Raw genomic sequence first — 13,833 nt, forward strand, 5'->3', positions numbered from 1 at the left:
CACCATTGATATCTGGGGTCAGACATATTGCCAAATTGTATTTCGTAAGCACAGAGGAAACTGAATGCAAGAAAGGAGCACAGGTGTCCTTTGGCCTGCTATTTATCACTCACATTTCGTGACTGGAGGGCACAGTGGCCCTCAGACAAGCTGCCTCACAGGATCACTATAAAGCTCAAACAATGCTTAGTTCTGAGCTTACTGGAAAGTTGGCATTAGAAATGTGATCATCTTCCCTCAGAACACAGCAGCTTAATTTCTCACGGGATTTTCCTTTTTCCAAGGCAAAACACAAAAGGTTAAAATAACATCTGGTTTATTGGATTCAGACCAATCCGCCCAGGTTTTATAAAACAGCTGCTAGCATATTTTTTGACTTGAATTCAAATATGTGGGGGGGGGGGAGGAATATGAGTCCTAATAGTTGCTAACCACTATCCACCCTCCACTTAGGAATTTGATTTGGGAATGCAGATAATGAATGACTCTCAATGGTAAGTACGTTTGAAAACTTGAGCTGTTGAGCAGTCATAGAGCTGGGAAATTAGCCAAGCAATGGATAATAGGGTTTATAGTTTGACTATAATCTTATCCAGGTTCTCAAAAGAACACCTGTGGGAATAAAGGTGGGGGCAGAGAGAGGAGGGGGGCTGTGGGTGCCAGCTCCACCTGCATGTCCCCACTGATTCCACCCCCAACCCTTGAGCACTGGGTCAAATATATGTGTAATTATCAGCATACAAGTAGACAATGTGTGGTTGGAATGCATTTTCCTACTAAATAGATTTGACACACCCTTTACTAATTCCTTTTCAACTACTGTTATGCAATTTTTAGTTATTCAAACATACCAAATCCTTAGCTATGTCTCTATTGGCTTGAGAGGGATTTGTGTGTTCATAACTCTTACCTCCAGTAATTTGAGAGTGCTATTTGCTTCTCTCAGTCCACTAGAGACCATTGCCTTTATTTGAAACAGGAAGTGAACAGTCATTCTGAACATGGTATGTGGAGTTGCACTTCTCCCCTACTCCTTTCTCAAGGTCCGATTACTTTGGAAACTTTTTTTTGTAAATAATGATACCTATGTTGTGTGTGTGTGTGTGTGTGTGTGTGAGTGAGTGAGAGAGAGAGAGAGAGAGAGAGAGAACACAATCATCTAAGTTTCTCTAACTTATCCCACTGTCTCTCTTACACTTTGAGGAAAGGCCTCACAGAATTTATGGTTCACTCAATTCATGCATTTGACAACCCCAACATCCTCACTTTTATATAGATGCTGGTATGTGACACCTATGTAAAATCTAGCATTTTTCCCCCAGCTGAGACAACATCTGTTTGGGGGAGGCTGAAGTACTAGATATAAAATTACTAAAAGCTGCAGGAAAACCTTGCTTTGTGCATGGAAAGCGGCTTCATCATATCCCCTCTACTCCTGGGTGTCTATACATTCTTCCTTCCCCAAATCCATTTTTGGAGTTCTGGGACTTGAAAACAGTCTGGGGACAAACTCCACTAGCTGTGATAAAATTTCCTCTCTACCCCAAGTGATATTACACATGTGCTATTTCTTTCTGCATTTACGGTACTTCCCTCCCATCTGCATTTCTTCCTGAGCAATTACTGGTTCAAGTCTTTCATTTTAGGTAGATGCATGGCACTGGAGAACAAGTATGCAACCTACTGATTCCCCAACACCCCAAAAATTCTTAAACCTACATAAAGGATAACATCTCTTTCCTATTGGCTTTTAGATTTCTTGGTATTAGAGGGCCTGGCACAGGCAGAAACCTCGCCAGCTTCAGAACCTCGCCAGCTTAGTAACATCTAGCCTGGTCTGTTAAGGCAATTTGTTAGCACAACTGAAAGACTAGATGAGTTATTCATTAACAGGACCCCAGCTTGTTTCTACTGCTATCTGAACATGCTATCTGTTATATCTGCAATGATTATAATTGGAGGATGGGAACAGAAAACACTACCATAAAATACAGAATTAGTATACACCATCTGAAAATTTATTTTCAGGAATTCTGTTCTTAAGCTACAGAATAAAATGCATGTCATATGCAGGAAAGAGGCTACAGTGAACATTTGAACACTAGACAACTAGACATAGATAGGACTATAGTTTGCTTTATGCAGTCGCTGACACAAGTTTGCTCATTCCACTGAAGTAGGATCTTTCCCTTTCACTCATTACTTCAAAGTGAAGGGGTCGCCTGCAGAAGTTGCATTCAGCAGAGGAGTGTGGCTTCAGCTCCAGGCCAACTTCCTTCCAAGTAGCTAACAGATTCTCTGCAAGGGAAGAAGGAAACAGGCTTATTGGTAATTGCAGAGACAAAGCAAACACTCTGGCTAATCTGTAGCATAAAGACACAGAACAACTAATACAAGGTTCATCCTTATTAGCTTTCTTTAACACAGTAGCCTTGAATTTTAAAACACTAATGACCCCGTTATGTTCAAAGGTTTCATGGCCCTTTGCCTGTTACAGGTTTTCTAGGAGAGACAATCTCAATTCTTGCATTACCTGCTAGACAATATTCCCTTTTGGAGGAAGCCTCCAAAACCCTACACAAATCTGACATGGAGTCTCTAAAACGGTTCGATGGAGCCTTGTACAGTTCCTTCCTGCAGCCAGGCTGGTGCCAAACGTATTGCTCAACTTTCCTTTGGATCACATCAGTGAGGCCAAGAGGGGGCTTTGTCATCTGGGAAGTCCAGGACCTCCATACACACTGCCCAGGCTTGCACCATGAAGAGGTCACTTCAGTTTGACTTCACCCCCAGAGGTGAACTCCATTGTCTCTCGAGACAGATGGATGCCAACAACTATTCAGTAAGCTTGTGTGTGTTAGGACAGAGATAGCAGATTTACTGGCATAGTGCTATGGAGTCTACATGTACTCATGGCTTTCTTTAAAGAAGCAAGAAAGCTGCACATAGCGCAGATGCAGTTTGCCTGTTGGAGACTCGTGCAATTTAATAGGCAAGGACTCAGCTAGGGTGAGGATCTGATGATGTACCATGTTTAGCCTTATCATTTGACATAATTATTAAAGAAATATCAAGCTGTACAAACAAGTGGAACTAAGCCAGCACAGTGCTTCCTTGATACAGAAACTTTTGGAGAACAATCTAACATGATCACAAAAAAACCTTACTGGTCTCAAATTCAGTTTTATATATTGTACTGTGTAAGTTTATTTACATTTTAGGAAGTGGTACTTGCAGTCACCCACCCTGCTTCTTGTGCTTATGACAGTTCAACCTTAGGGACAAAGCACATTTTTTCTATAGGGGCAACCCTATTTGAGCATGAATTACTTAGGGGATTCCAGTTACATGTGGGGGTACAGCAGGGCCACATAAAAGACTCCCCATGCATGATCAGGGTTCAAAGTCACATGGGGGAGTCTGAGTGTAGAGTGGGCTCCTAGTTTCAGCCTTCAACCTTAATGAGAATAAGGCGTGTTGTGGATATGGCAGCCCTACTCTCTGCCACACACAATTGGAATTGTGCAAGTAATAAGTGTCCAAATAGTTCTTTAGCACTATAGTCAGAAAAGTGTTAGGAAATGTTGCTGTGCTTTTATGTCTTTGTTCACTCACCAATAAAATAGTTCATCATTTGTGGTGTATGATGTGGGGTAGGGGCAATACGTAGCAGCTCTTCCCCACGTGGCACAGTGGGGTAGTTTATCGCTTGGACGTAGATGCTATGCTGGCTCATCATTTTGTCACAGATCTCAGTATTTTTAGCAGCATCTGAAACCTGAGGCAGAAGGATTATTTCTAGACACGTAGAAATACATTATTTGCAAAAATACATTATTTGCACCACCAAGGACCAACTAGGTGTTCCCGTGACCAGACTCCAAAAGTTATAGTTACAAAGACCTGTACTTAGACACTGCCAGTTGCATGAACTATTAACCAATAAGATACAAGCTAAAACTAGGAGGCAAGTGCTTTGGGGTGGGGTGGAAGCGGAAAAGGCAGGGAGAACGAAGCACATGTGTGTGGTCCAAGAAGGCCGGTGATATACTCCTGTGCCACTTCTCTTGCCAGGGAGACCTCAGGGTATCCCCATCCTGGGTTCCTTCCACAGACTATGTGGGCTTCATACCAATCTCTTCCCTAATCAATGTCAGATTGCTGTATTCTGTGGGTCCTGGGCAGGAAAGCAAAGAAATGCAGGTTGCCATCAATCTCCTACTCTCTCAATCTGTGTTTTATGCATAAATTTAAACTGAAACAGTGTGTGGGGAAAATTGCTGAAGTCATAAGCATTAAGATGCCTCTTGGGGAATTGGGGAAGATGCCATGTTATACAGAGTTCAACAAGATAAAGAATGTAAATGCATACAGACTTAATTATGAAATTTCTGTGGGACATAAAATAACAATGGGGTTTTTATGTACTGGATTAAGTCCTTAAATAGTTACCCTGATAGGAATGATGTGACTGGGACAGTGTACTACAGGGAAGCCAGTATCCATCAGCATCTGTCTCATGAGTTTAACATTGCGTTGATGTTGGCGGCGAAGGACTTGCCCCTCTGCACTTTTGAGGATTCTCACAGACTCGAGAGCGCCAGCTAAGAGCATGGGGGGCAGGGACGTTGTAAAAATAAAGCCAGCAGCATAGGAACGGACAGTGTCTATCAGAGAACTTGTACTGGCCACGTAACCCCCTACACAGCCAAAGGCTTTCCCTGCAGGAAAAACAAGCAAAAGGTTATTTTATCCTTGGCATACAGTTCTTTTGATACCTAACCACTAATTTTGGTAAGAAGCAGATGTTTAACAAGCAATGCTGTATTTTGATCCCTCTTCTACAGAAGAGAGCTGTTTTAAGTCTTCATGCAACAGAGTAAGGTGGTATGTTCAATACAGAACTACCACCCCAGTTTTAAATAAGCTGCTTAAAGGTGTGTGCGCTCTAACACACATATACAGGGAAAGTGCATAAAGAAAACCCGTGACCACATCTGAAAAGGCAGACATGAAGCCATCTTTGGGGAATCAGTACATTTTGACATCACATGGTGACACTTAAAAACAACTGTCAAACAGGTTTCAGTGGCAGGAGCAGTTTTCTAACTGGCCCACCAAGAGGGCTTCTAGGACCAAAAAATTAGGGAAGATTAGCACAATATTCAGTCCTCTCTCCTAGTTTTGCTACTTTGTGTTAACAGCATTTTCACAGTGTCTTATTATCTACAGAGAAAGCATACCTTGTGTAAACCAATACCTTCAAAGGGAGGTACTCATATATTTCACTTGCATAATAAGAGCAAGCAGTCTGGGGTGGGTACAACTTTGCAGTTGTTATGTAATACCAACTGCCAATTCATAGTTCCTTAAAATTTATGGAGGTAAAGTGCTTCCACTGGTACATTGTTTTCATTGCAGCTTTTGAAATTGCAATAAGCAATAGCCTTAACTGGTAAAACGTGTTGCTACGACATAGATTTACTACTTCTGTTCCTACCAAATCTCCTTACACAACTCCCATGTCAGGTTTCAGGATTAAGAACGTTCTACTTTACAGAGTTAAGTTCAAGGTAAGGATAGGAGGACTCTGTAAAACAACTAACATTTTCACATACACTGATTTAATGCAGGAATGGAGGATCCACCACAAATACAAATTATCCTTGCAAATGGAATTACAAGGGTATGATCATTCTGTTTTATGACTCATTCTTAGTCACTCTTACTCAAAATTAGAATGAACAGCACCAGTGTGCACATACCCAGCGTTCCAGAGATGATATCCATTTTGTTCATGACTCCATCTCTGTCTCCAATGCCTCCACCGTGAGTTCCATACAGCCCAACGGCATGTACTTCATCTACAAAGGTGATCGCCCCATGTTCATGAGCCACATCACAAAGCTCTTCCAACGGGCAGACTGCACCTAAAACAAGGTAATAGTAATATATCAAGTTCTTGCGTTTCAGAACCCATGTCTTCCCCGTTTTCAGGACCTGGAGCATGATATAGCAAGCATACCATCCATTGAGTGAACAGTTTCAAATGCAACAATTTTGGGAGTAGATGGGTCTGATTTTTTCAACAGTTCTTGGAGATGGCCAACATCGTTATGGCGAAAAATGTGCTTTGGCACTCTGCTGTTTCGAATCCCCTGAATCATAGAAGCATGGTTTCCTGCATCCGAGTAAATTTCACAACCTGAGGAGGGAAAGAGAGAGAGGCCAGTCAAATACCACATTGCAGCTTGATCATCTGTAACTGGATAGGATTAGGACAACTCACTAATCCAGCTAGAGAGAGATCAGATTATCCCAACCTGAATGTAAGGAAACCTAGAGCAATAAGATTCTTGTGGGAACCTGTCAAACAAGCTACTGTATCTGGGGGAAAGGAGGCAGCGGGTTCAAACCTTGAACCCAGATATTACCCAGCTGGTCCTGCCTTTTGCAAGTCACCTCAATTTTCAAGTTCTGTTCTTGGAATTTTCCTGGCAGCTATTGCTCAAATCCAGGAGAACCCCATTCTATGATTCTGGAAGGGAAGCAACATCACTGAACAAGGTAGTCTTTTAAGCAGGAAATCCAGTGAGTGAGCAGGGCAGAAATGATCGAGTGTTGCCTTGGTACTGCTGTGGCCACACATTATGTAGTGTCATTAGATACCCAGAACATAGGAAAAATATGTAAAGAAACAAGAAGCCAAAGTGGTACCTTCAAATTCAGCTACCGTACAGCCGCATCTTATACCCATTTAACTTGAGCAAGTTTCAACAAGCTGGCTGAAACTGTGCAAGTCAAATCCAAGCCTGGTGGAGAGGTTAAAAGTTATGTTTTTGCTGGGTCTGCTTGGGGTTACCCAGTGCGTAAAGAGCTTGTAAGCTTGCCTGCGGGGGGAAATGAATGCTCAGCGCACCAGCTTTGGGATTTTTGCAAACGATCTTGTGGGGCCATCCAAGTTCCTGCAAGATCTCCCATGAGCATCCCTAGCCTCCCAGAGGCAGTGTGCCAAGCGGGATGTGCCGAGCAAGCTCTTTTTGCACTGGGTCCACTTGGGGCTACATGGCATAAAAAGAACTTCTACGTTTTCTGCTTTTACTTGGGAGGCAAAGCCTGCCCAGCGCACAGGCTATGGGAGTATGAGGGATTCTCTCTCCTCCTCACCTGCTAGCTGCCAGGGCAGCTCCAGGGGTTTGGGTATAAGGAATTTTCATGTATACACAGAATCCTTGGAACAAAATCCTACACACTATGCGCTCGTACGGTACTTGCATTTTGTCTTCACACATCTAGTTTGGGTTTTTTCAGTTCAAAGCTTTTGATACAATTTCCATGAGGTGGCAAAAACCATTAACATGCACTTAACCTGGCTGGATTGATAAAACTGCTAGCCACGTTCAATTCCAAGCTAGTTTAAATGTTTGTATTGAATTAATCTGGGGCAATCTTGGTGCAATTTGGTGTTTTACAGTATTTGAAATGAATGTACCACAGAATATTTATTTTTTTGCAATTCCTTCAAGGTACAGTAGAACAGCATATTCATGTTAGATTTACCTGGCAACATTTTGGCTAGTGTGAAGAGTGTTGAATCATTTGCTACAAAGCAAGAAGAGAACAACAGAGCAGCATCTTTTCCATGGAGATCAGCTAATTCTTTCTCAAGATCAACATGGAATTTACTGGTTCCTGATATATTCCTGGTGCCTCCTGCTCCCGCACCATGCTGTTTCAGTGTTTCCCTGTGAGGAAGGTTCCAACAGGGTCATTAAACACAACTTGAAGCAATCTCACATTCGCAAATAAGTTGCATTCCCATTCATGTAGGGGAGTTTTAAATAGTTGGCCTGAGTGATAAAGCCAAGCACAAACTAGGATAATTTTGGGGGGAATCTCATAGGTTAACAGCTTGAGATTTTTTTAAAAAAAACATTCTTCATTATAAGCAAACTACTTGTGGTAATTAGAGGAGAAGCATTCTGTATTAAGAAATACAGTGGAAATCCATTTAATCTTTTAAAACCAGTTTGGTGTCATGTGGTGATATGATGCAGGTGGGTGGATCATTACAAAGAAGAGACAGTGACAAAAGGTCCCCTTGTAACCAACAATGGTGTTGGGTAGGCTTCTAAAAGACACAGTGTAATTAGTCAACATTTTACTGTCAATTAAAAACCACTTACATAACAGCTCCACAAACTCTAGGATGACGACTCATCCCAAGATAATCATTGCTGCACCAGACAGACACCTCTTTCTTGCTGCTATGGGATTCTGAATAGTCATCTGCCATGGGAAAAACCTGGGCTCTTCGGTTCACAGTTTTGAACACACGGTATGTATGATCTTTTCTTTTCTCATCAATTTTTTTCTCAAAGAACTGATCATACTGGAAAGTAGAAACAGCTAGAAGAGGAAGGCATTAGCACATGTAAGCAGCTAGAACAACCAACAAAGTTTATACAAGCTTTTGATTTCCATCAAGTTAAACAAGACTGTGCCTCACATTTCGGTAAGTTCTCCTGAAGCAGATGAGACACCCTTTCTGGTCTCTGTTTCAACATCATATCTTGGAATTTCTTCAGCAAGCCATCATTTGGTTTCCCCCCATCCATCTTAGTGTTTACCGCAACAGTACTTTCTGGTGTTTTGGCAAATTCTACATAGCAAGGTGGCATAGGAAAATTAGTGATTGGACAGCTCAAATTAAATTTCTTGTATATATAATGCAGTTGTTTTTTAAAAAAAATGTTACTGTAACTGAATGAAGTAGTATATTTAATGATTACAAGTACTTTTTTTCTTCAGAATAAGTCCTGGCAGTGCTGGGGATTCACATAGGGGATAACTGTTTCTCAGCCCTCTACCATTCATTTCATGATAGGTATCTTCCCAGTTTTATGTGTGTTAGTTATTTCAGGACTATCCCACATTTCCCCCAAAAAATCCAACCAATAAAACACAGCTGCATGAATCTACTCTAGCTAACTAGACAACAAAAGTTTATAGTTATACAGTACATGAACTGCTTAGCACTACACTGGTGTCCACTTGCTTTCTTCCTTGTATTGTGGCCTATTCAAAGTCCAAGTCACTGAGAATCAATTAGTGTTTTCCTAAAAATAGCCATGCTTTCAGAGCAGAGGCAAGTGAAAGTCTGTTATTTTACAGTGCATTTATAGCAGCATGTGAATTAACTGTCCCAAAGTGTTTCCCTCTATTTCATAACTGCACTTACAGGAAACACCACCATTAGAAAGAGAGATCTTTGGCTCAGACAGGTTTCAGAACTATGATCATTATTATTACACCAACAACTAACTGTAAATAAAGCAGATAGAAAAACCCAAGCCAATGGATGTGCAACATGTGGATTCTGCAAGAGCTACACAATTTAAAGAGCTTGAGAAACTTCGACTAAACTTTGTTCAGTTTTGTCTCCTCTCTTTAAAATCTACCTAGCATGATTAGAACCAAATTTTATTAAACCTCCAAATATTCAGAAGAGGTGATACCTTTTCTTACTGCTTGCATTTCTTCCACATCCTCCTGGAGTTCCAGGCTAGCTTTGCGGAAAACATTGCTGTTCCCTTCGTTCATCTGAGCTGCCAAGAATGGGCATTTAGTCACAGTGGCTTGGCTAGAACTCTGGCTAGCGGCAGGTGGGTGGCTCAATGGAAGTTGGGATCTGCTTGGGTTTCGTTGGGCCACATCTAGTGAATTTTTGGCCTCTTGAATAAAAGAATAAAGTGTTTAGTATGCAACAAAGGTATCCGAGGTACTCATTTTGATAGGGGTGCTAATTGTATGTGTCTTAAAATATATTTTATGTGTAATACATTAAATATTATCAGTTAAGAACAAAAGGCTTCCCTGGAACACTTCCAGATATGTAAGGATTGAAAACATTTTCATTCAGAAGCGCTGTGTAACTAACCAAACTAAAAAAATACTCAGAGAGCGGAAACACTACACTCTCCTCCCTGCCCAGCAACGTATCAAACTATACTCAGAAAACATTTCAAACGTTTTAAATCTGCTAACCATTTTGTGTGTTAATCAGTCCATAATAGTGGGTTTCTTTGTGGTTTTCCCAATAACTGTCTGAATAAGGTGGAGGGGAACACTGAAAAAACGGACCAGTGTTGTGCAAAGAAGAAATGGATGAATCGTTACATCAGTCCCATTATTAGTTTTAACATACAGTATATTTGAACACACAACAGTTTTCTTTCATTAATGAGAAGTCTGCTTTTGCAGAATCATTTTAAAAATCAGGGCTATGCCTCACAATAAGAGTGTGTAACATATAGTTTTAACTGACAAGTGTTCAATAGAACCAGCAGCACACTCTTATGTACATTTACTCAAAAGGAAATCCAACTGAATCCATGGGATTTACTTCTAAGTTACAGTATATAGGATAAAAGCCTTAGACTGCAGTACTATGCACTTTGAAGAGTTGTAAACCTCATTTAATTAAGTGGGATTTTCTTTTAATGAAAAACATAGATTTGTACAGTTAGTATTTCCTAAGTTCTTGCTTCCTGAAGTTTCTCCTGCCAGGCTCTTGCCTTTAGTTAGTACTTCCTGATGCAGTGATGAAAACATATTTCAACAGCGTGTAGAAAGCCTGTGATTAAAGATACTTTTAGCAACAAAAGCAAAGTTCAGAGAAAGGCAAAACTGTGGTGCCAGGTCATTTGCCATTTAAGATGGCCCTAAATCAGGAATGAGGAACCTGAGGCTCAGAGGCAAATGCAGCCTCACAAGCCTATCTGGCCCCTGAATCTCTTTGCAAACCACACCCCGTGACCAGCCACACTAGCCATGCTCCTCACCCGTCCCACTTCATACACTACTGCATGGCTGGAATGTGAACTTTGATAATGCCTTTTGCTTGCCTAGAGTGTGTGTGTGTGTGTGTGTGTGTGTGTGTGTGTGTAGAAGCTAGGGTACTGTTCAAAGGTAACATTTGCATTTGTTGCTTTGCCCAGTTCTGTCTCTGGCCCCCCTACTGCTGGCATGTGGGCCCTGGAAGGTTGCCCTGCAAAAGCTTCATCAGTGTCATCTGCCATATGCAATAATTTTTATATTGTTCTTCACCCTTGTTCTTAGATTGTACAGAGAGCGAGTTACAATATACTTTGGCCTCTGTGACTGGGAAAAGGATGTTCAAAGTTCAGTCAGCCTACCACTTTCTCAAAAGTGAACTTTGCTAACATCATTCTGCCTTGAAATAATAAACCATTTCCAAACATACTGCCAATAAAAAGTTAATTTTAAAATGTAATGTATCACTTCTATTATAATCACTATGGGCAAGATCCCATATCAAGGAGAGTTGGCACTGTTGTGCAAGCTATTTGCTACTCAAGCAGAAGTAGTATAATAGTACAGGTTAATTCTGTTTGACATTTCTATTTTCCCTAAGCTGCCCACTCACTGGATTTGGCCATTGCACTACATTAAGAATGTCCCCCCACCTTCCCCAATTGTATGGCTGTTGCACTCACAGGCTGCCATTACTAGATCTCACCCTAAGTTTCAGAGTCCTGTAGAATAATTTAAATTGCTGAACAGGTACAAACAAGCAGGCAATTCTAGGAGGTTTAACTATCAGTATTTTGCAAAAACTCTTGTGGATGAATAAGATCAGGCCAATGGTATTGAAACTCCATTGGATTTCAGAAGTATGCTCACTGCTGTATTTCAATTTAGTAAGGACAACATTTCAAGCAAGTTTCAAGTTATGCAGTATTAAATAGCAAAATCGCAAAGTTGAGCCTTACTCTCACTAGTAGAAGTGGTTTCTTCAGTTTGCTGACAGTGAGCAGATGAAGTACTCAGGGCACGTGAAGCAGGCTTAGTCACAACTTCCATCATTTTAGGGCAGTTTTGGGCATAGAAAAGAAGGGATTTGCCAGCCTTTTGCAGGAAAGCCTGGGATACCCTTGACAGGAATGGGCAGCGGCGAACAACAGCTTCCATTTTTCAAGAGTTTTCAAAAGTCTTGCTGAAAATAACAAAACAATGTAGTTTAACATCATACAAAGATGCAAGAGAGACAGCCTGTATACAAGACTTCTTCAAGAACTACTGGGGTCACTTCACATATGACAAACATATAGATGACCAGCATACATAGGTTAGTGACTTTTGGATGTGCTTGCAGCTTTTAGATGCACACAAGTTTGTAACATATTATGATCTACACACACAGTTGCAGGTTCAGTCCTACAAAGGACACCCCTCCAGTTCAAGATGTTTACAACCTTTAAGCAAAAGCAAACAACAGAAAACAAAAACATAGCGCCACCAAAGATTAAATAGCTGCACATGCATTGAGCTACAGGCCAAAATACCTGAACCACTGGCATAGTAATTCAGTAGTGGATAATTTCACATATGACCCCTTGACTGACAAAAGGAAGAAAGAAAAACTGGGAGCATAGGCAGTCCAAAGAATCTTGACTCACCAGTTCCAGAAGGGTAGCCTACGGATCTGTTGCAACGTTGTGTGCAAAGAGTCTTGCAGCATGTTAAAACTTACAAAGACTTATTGCGGCATAGCACATTGTGGACTACAGCCAGCCTTGAGTGCTTGCCCAAAATGACAGATAACGTTAGATGCCAGTATTTGGACAGGCAATATTTCATGGGTTCAGTGAAGCGAGCTTTAGCCCACCTAAGAATATGCCACAATAAACTCGCCAACCTGCAAGACCTCGCCCCACCCCGCCAACACTTCTGTTTGCAAGGCGCTTAAAAACCAGGAAAATTTATTGGTGTGAGTGAGGGACGTTTGTGGAGAGGACGCGGAACTTGTCGGAAACCCCCATCCAAGTCTCCTAAGACAACTGACACGGGCAGATCTAGGGAGGCTCCATCCCCGAGGGCTGAACGAGATCGCCCCAACCCGGCCACTTCTTCTTCCTCCTCGTCTCGGATTCTTTTGCGGGGGACCGAAGTGAAGACTCCGCTGTGGCCGATCGAAAGCCTGCCAGTGAAGGAGGGCCGTGTCTCCCCTGGCGCACGGTGGAAACGAAGCGATGGGCACAGAGGGATCGGGGCGAGGAGGAAGAAGAGGAGGACCACCATCCCCCGCTGTCCCTCTCCCCTCCTGGGGACGAAGATCTCCCTCCCGGCCCCTTTGTAGGGGGAGGAGAAGCCCCTCCGCATCTCGCCCAGACTCGGCGGCCAAGGGCGCCCCGAGCGGCCACCCGCTTCCCCTGCCCCGGACAGCTCCGTCCATCCGAGGCCGCACAAGGTCAGGAGCGAAGAAGTGCCGGCTGGGCCGCCGCCGCCTCGGACACGAGCAAGCGAGGGCTAAGCGCCGCTTTCGAAGGAAACCGGGCCTCCCTCCCTCCCTCACGCGCCCCCCGCCGCCATCCTATCCGCCGCCCTCCCCCCGCCCCACCGGTCCCTTACCCGTCAATTAGCGTCCCTCCAACCCTCGCCTTCCAGCTCTTTCCGCTCAGTGTCAACCCAGCTCCGGCCGCCGCCGCCTATATAGTCGAAAGCAAAGGGGCACCACCGCGCACGCGCACCCGAAGACGCCTCTCCCGCGGCAATCCCCCCTCCCGCCGCCGCCACAAGAGCCCTGCCGCCGCGCATGCGCCGGGATTGGCAACTCGCCCTCCTCGCGAGGGGGCGTAGTCTGTCCCTCAGCCGCTTAAATCCTCGTCGCGCTCGTCTGTTCCTTTCCCGGGTTTATTTGCGGGGAGAGAGAGAGTCGAGATGGTTCTACGTCTCTCGGCTGCGGCTGCGGAGAAGTGCCTTGTTTTAATTGCATAGAATCACAGAACTCGAAAGGACCATCTCTCCCAC

General features: G+C 43.0%; 1 protein-coding gene across 1 annotated transcript; it reads right to left on the reverse strand.

The window, feature by feature from the left end:
* Positions 1–1,996: 1,996 nt before the first annotated feature.
* ALAS1 (5'-aminolevulinate synthase 1) lies at positions 1,997–13,590 on the reverse strand. The gene is made up of 11 exons (XM_082207622.1): positions 13,435–13,590; positions 11,796–12,019; positions 9,519–9,734; positions 8,510–8,662; positions 8,187–8,409; positions 7,561–7,745; positions 6,026–6,205; positions 5,766–5,930; positions 4,453–4,721; positions 3,616–3,778; positions 1,997–2,298 (listed from the first exon to the last, which is right to left on the reverse strand). Exons 2-11 carry the CDS (start codon positions 11,992–11,994, stop codon positions 2,138–2,140), a joined length of 1,914 nt encoding a protein of 637 aa, XP_082063748.1. The 5' UTR covers positions 11,995–12,019; positions 13,435–13,590; the 3' UTR covers positions 1,997–2,137.
* Between the last annotated feature and the right edge of the window lie 243 nt (positions 13,591–13,833).

Source organism: Podarcis vaucheri (assembly GCF_965113315.1).
Source record: "Podarcis vaucheri genome assembly, chromosome: 2".
Taxonomy (NCBI): Eukaryota; Metazoa; Chordata; class Lepidosauria; order Squamata; family Lacertidae; genus Podarcis; species Podarcis vaucheri.